The 6,124-nt window shown below is 41.4% G+C and overlaps 1 protein-coding gene across 1 annotated transcript; it reads right to left on the reverse strand.

The window, feature by feature from the left end:
* Window positions 1-2,076: 2,076 nt before the first annotated feature.
* LOC104953594 (glucocorticoid modulatory element-binding protein 1-like) lies at window positions 2,077-5,852 on the reverse strand. Its single transcript, XM_010780545.1, has 2 exons — window positions 5,280-5,852; window positions 2,077-3,503 (listed from the first exon to the last, which is right to left on the reverse strand). Exons 1-2 carry the CDS (start codon window positions 5,850-5,852, stop codon window positions 3,237-3,239), a joined length of 840 nt encoding a protein of 279 aa, XP_010778847.1. The 3' UTR covers window positions 2,077-3,236.
* Between the last annotated feature and the right edge of the window lie 272 nt (window positions 5,853-6,124).

The following is a 6,124-nucleotide window of genomic DNA, read 5'->3' on the forward strand; positions in this document are numbered from 1 at the left end:
TTACAGCCACCATGACTAGATTGCAGCCACCATGATGTTGCAGATTATAGCCACCATGACACATGACTGCAGATTACAGACACCATGACGTTGCAGATTACAGCCACCACGACTCTGCAGATTACAGCCACCATGAATCTGCTAATTAGAGCCATCATGACGTTGCACATTACAGACACCATGACGCTGCAGATTACAGCCACCATGACTACATATTACAGCCACCATGATGCTGCAGATTAAAGCCACCATGGTGTTGCAGATTATAGCCACCAAGACAAATGACTCTGCAGATTACAGACACCATGACGTTGTAGATTACAGCCACCATGACTCTACAGATTACAGACACCATGACCCATGAATCTGAAGATTACAGCCACCATGAATCTGCAAATGAGAGCCACCATGACGATGCACATTACAGCCACCATGATGCTGCAGATTACAGCCACCATGACTCTGCAGATTACAGCCACCATGACGCTGCAGATTATAGCCGCCATGAACCATGACTCTGCAGATTACAGCCACCATGACTCTACAGATTACAGCCACCATGACTCTGCAGATTACAGCCATCATGACTGCAGATTACAGCCACCATGACTCTGCAGATTACAGGCACTATGACCCATGAATCTGCAGATTACAGCCACCATGACTCTGCAGATTACAGCCACCATAACTCTGAAGATTACAGGAATAAATAAAGAACAAGTTATTGAATCTAAAAATGTATTATTGTTATTTTTTTATTATTATTTAAATGCTTTTACTTTTTTTACATTAAATGTTTTATTAATGTATTATTTAATGTATTAATTCATTTTGTTTATGTCACTTTTACCGATTGGGTTTTCAGTTGTTTACTTTTGGATTATTTTATTGTATTTTTTCCTCATCATTTTTCCCTTTGAGGACTAAAATACGTATCATGTGTACATACTGTATGTGAGCTAATTTTTTTATTTCAATCTTATTTTCTGTTTGTCTCATGTTGTGTGCATCCTTTGCATGAAAAGTATTATTGAAATAAACCTTTGTTGAAATAATGATTTTTTTAATGCAGCTCTACCTGAGTGAGCAGCTTCCTCCCGCAGTGTGGTGAGCACACAGCGCCCTCTGGTGGAGAAACACTCAAACAAACACTTGTTATTTTTCAGTTTTAATCTGATATTAAAACACATTACAAAGTCAGGATGCAAATAACCGAATTTGTTAAATTAAATAATAAGAAATGATAGAACCGGACTGTGTTGATGCGAGCCTGAACCATCAATTAATCTATGTTCAAACAGAGAGGCCCATGACTTTAGTCTGCAAACCAATAAATATGATAACACTACTTTTACAAGTGTAAAATAAATGCATACCTAGTTTGACATTAATTTATATATTGACTTAAAGCCCAGTAGCTCACACTGTCTATCATACTGAGATGGGTGAAGGAAATGCATGGAGTGTGAGGATGATACAAAAAAACACAGAGAATAAATGCATGAGCGTTTCCAGTGAGAGGAGTTTTCATTAAACTATGCACATTAAAAAAACAATCCTAAAGAAATGTTCAGAGAGCAGGCAAACTGTCTTCCTGTCGTCACAGACAGACAAAACAACACACCACGATACAAACAATGCAATTCTTCCCACGGTGCCTCAGCGACACCAACACTGTCCCTGGTGATGAGTCTGATCCACAGTGAGAGGTGTGCAGTGTGGAGTGTCTACAGCTGCAGGGCTCCTCTGTCCTCACGTGGCTTAAAGGAGGATTCCACATCATTACAACTCAGGTGGTTTTGGAGTTTTAGCAACAATTTCTATATGTTTTAAAAGACATTGTACTGATAAAGGTCCCTGATGAGATAAGGGCAACACACACGAGCAGGGAGACAGATTACTTTAGTGTTTTGCACTATAGATTTTGTATTGTAAATGTGGATGTGAAGCACCATCATGACCAAAATAAAGGTTAGACATCAGGCTAATTATACTGTATATCTCTTTAAAATGTTAACGGTTGGTAGTAACAGCAATATGAGCACAGAACTGTACAAATGAGACGTGAATTTGTCTGCGTAACTTAGTTTGTAAATGTATGTTTTGTTTTACGATGTCCCGTCTTACTTGAATTCATCCAGACTTTCATACGTTTGGAGATTTTTTTGTTCACTGTCGAAGCATGTAAGAAACTATTCTCCAAGAGTTCAGGGAGAGTTGTTGATATACAAATGGTCATTTTGGTGATGATTAAGTATTCATTTTAGCTCTAAATCTGTACCCAAGGTTATAATCCCTTAAAATAGAATGTTAACATGTTCTTGCCGAATCAGACATCAGTCTCCTCACAGCTATGGAGCAAATGGACCTGATGGGGAAACCAGGTTTAAGGAAATTCTAATCCAGCCCTTTTAATAAAACTGCAAGTGAACACACAACATGTTGGGAATCATCGTACAGGAAAACTGTGGGCACACAAACACACGTTTTTTGTGAGATATCTGGATTTTTGTTCTGCCCCATCTCAGTATGTAACCTGATGAGTACAATGTCGTTATAACAGCTAGAAATCAGAGCCAAAACTACTAATACTTCAAGTTGTAATAAACCGCAATTGTACTTAAAATACAAAACTGACATAAGCAACAGAATATTTGTTGTTGTGAAGCCTCTTTGTTTCAATACAAATGTTAAGGGAGCATGTACACACACACACACACACACACCAACACACACACACACACCAAGAAAAGGAAAAATGGCTGACTACTAGTCTATTTACCAGCTCATAGAGTCCTGTCGTGAACCCGGAAATGTGGAGTACCCCAACGTTTTTATGTAAGAAATATAAAGTACGGGTCCCCAGCTAACTTTCACAAGTTGGGCAATATGCTAAATTAGCATAAGTTGCATTAATAAGCATTAATGAGCATATACATACAATAGTTATTGAGGATGTTGAATTCATTTCTGCCATTTTCAGAGCAGTTTTAACCAGAAAGTGGCCTTACCTGTACTCCCGAGGACTGATTTTGATGAATTTGATTCCATTTGAATGTTTTAGGGCACTCAAAACTGCATTCTAACATTAAAATGTGGGGTACTCAACATTTCCGGGTTCACATTGCTGGCAGATAGACTGTTCCCCAAGAGCTTGGTCTTAGGCCAAGGCAAAGAGTGGATTCGGAGATTCAGCATTTACAGTCTGACAGTCCGCGGGATAAAATAAGAGAGTCTCATTTATCCTTGTGTTCTTCCTGAGTGTTGTCCTCTATGACTACGATCTGGACGCCCGACAGCTGTCCGCTTGCGTCCAGCTGCAGCCCCTCCACCCCCCCAGTCTGCACCTCCTGCATTTGGCACTGCGTCTCCTCCATGCCGGTCTGTATCATCATGGCGTCCTGACCCGAGTCCCCGCTCAGCTGCAGCTCCATCACGCCCACCGCCTGCTCCATGGGCGCCGGGTTGATCTCGATGACCGTGTGGTCCTGCCCCACCTCGCCCTGAAGAATCACAATAAAACTTTATTTATATAGTACTTCCATACACAAAAGGTAACTGCAAGTGCTTCACTAACCAAACACACAGACAATTTACAAAAACAAACATTACTATCTCCCCAGTTCCCAGGTAACCAGAGTAACACAAAGCTTTGTGATTAAAAGAACACTTGTAACCAACGCGTATATATATATGTTTATTACACGGCTTAGTTGAATGCTTGATTCTGATTGGTCAATTTGGAAATCTCTATGGTTGTTAATACTCGATAACACAGACTGCTGCTAAGCCAAATAATGACCGGTGCTAAGGAGAATCAAGGTGGAAAGGGAAAGAGGTTGGACTGCAGATAAATTACCAGAAGAAGACAGACAGGAAGTAAACACTAACAGGAACACGGTATGGGCTCTGCAGTGCTAGGCCTTGTTAGTGGAAAACACTCACAGAAAATATCGATCAGAGTTACGTTGGTGCTGCGCCGTGGAGTGAAGTCTTTTCTATCTATCTAGCAAAAGATAGATATCTATTTAACAAGCTAGCTAGCAAATGTTACCTATCCAACTACCTATTGCCAATTATTACATGGCTTAGCTGAATACTCTATTCTGATTGGTCAATTCAGAACACGTGACACGTAATCCAGAGCAGACAGACCGCTGTCAAGCACTTATTGACCGTTGTTAAGGACGCTCACATCTGCACAAAGAAGTCCGTTACACGAGTGGTTCCTAAATGATTAGATTCAAGGCTTTTATTCTCATGTGTGCATACTGTAGCTACAGAGCAGTTATGTGGATGAAAATCTGAGGTCACAGGCTCCTCCAACAGTGCAACACAATAAAACAGATAATAGTGCAAGTAAATAAAATGAAATAGAATATAATAGAAATAGTGCAGAATAGTCTATACACTGCTTACTGCACATATTTCTTGTTTCATATTTTATCATTCATTCATGGCATTCTATTTCCATGTAAATTACTGCTTTATTTTATTGCTATTTAACTATTTTATTATGGTGTCCTTAAAGATTTCTTGTTTTATATGTTATGTCTGCACCATGACATCAAGTCAAATTCCTGGTATGTGTGAACCCGCCTGGCAATAAACCTGTTTCTGATTCTGATACAAGTAACTGGAATATTCATATATAACTTGCAAACAGATTAATGTTGTCAGGGTATACGCAGGAATCCTGAAGTCAGATGTAATCCCTTTAAAGACCCTTTTAGACCCTTTCCATACATTTTAAGACCTCATCTCCACTTGGAGTTCTAACTGGTTACCTTGGCGACACACTTCACCTCACATTTACTATATACAGTATTGATTGTCCTTGCTCCTTATCTTCCAACCATTTGGACACAAACTTGCATTTCCCCATAACGATGTTGTTTAACAACCGGCGTAAACGGACCTTCGCGCTATCAAGCAGTGAGCGTGCTATGTCCTGTTCAGATGACGTCAAATCCAACAGGATGCCATAAATAAACTACACAGAATCACACTACACACCTACGCAATGATTATATTCAGGCAGACTGTAGAATACAACCTCTTTGGACCATTTATAGACTTATTGAAAACAAGCTACAACTTTTAACACCTTGGAAAATGCCCTTTAATACTTTTTAATAGCCTTCCTTTTCGCTAAATTGATTTATCAACTTGTAATACTTTTTAAGACCCCGCGGTCCCCCTGGTTATGGATGTTCTTTAAAAAGTTCAGGTGTTTAACAGTCTCTATCCATCTAAAAAAAAGAACAAGATGTAGTCACCTCCTGATGCACCAGCATGGCTCCGTCCACCATCTGTCCCTCGAGGGCCATCCCCTCTCCGCCCCCTTGCTGGGTGAGCTGCAGCAGCTCCACGGGGCTCACCATGGTGCCCAGCTGCCCCGAGTCCTGCAGCGCGGTGCCCAGCAGCGTGAGGCCGGAGGACGGGTGCAGCGTGATGGTGTCCGTCTTCCCGTCCCCGGCCAGCATGTAGCGGGTGAAGAGCTGCGAGCCGGCGGGCAGCAGCGTGACGGTGTTGGAGGAGGAGAGGCCGGCCATGGTGAAGGGCTGCCCCATGGAGGTGAGGGAGATGGGGGAGAGCACGGTGAACTGCTGGGGCTGCAGGGTCTGCTGCTGGGTGATGGGGGAGGAAAGGAGGGTGGCGCTGGTTGAGGCGGGTCTTTGCAGGCGGGGGCGTTTGGGCGGACGCTTGGGGGGGGTTTTTGTTTTGGCCGCGGGCTGAGGGCAGGAGAGCAGAGCCCGGACCTGCTGCTGCTTCCTCTGGTCCTCCAGCTGCACCTCCAGGTCTACACACAGCACAACGTCAGCACATTTATTAACTATCAGACTGCTCATGTTTCTAATATTAACATTTGTTATCAGTACTTATCTGAGATGTATCTGAATGTCAAGTCAAATCTCAAAACTCACATAAAATTAAATTAAATTGTAATTTAAAGTGGCAACAGACAAAGTGGTATTATTTGGAAAGACAATTGATTTTTTTCTAATTTTTTCTGCTTCTATAAACAAGAAACAATCGTAAGATCACAAATCATTTTTCTCCATTACTAAAAAGCAGATTTTGCACGTGCCAATAGTGAAATTCGGAAATTGTTATGTCTAAT

This window comes from Notothenia coriiceps, unplaced genomic scaffold, assembly GCF_000735185.1.
Source record: "Notothenia coriiceps isolate Sejong01 unplaced genomic scaffold, NC01 NC01_scaffold00022018, whole genome shotgun sequence".
Taxonomy (NCBI): domain Eukaryota; kingdom Metazoa; phylum Chordata; class Actinopteri; order Perciformes; family Nototheniidae; genus Notothenia; species Notothenia coriiceps.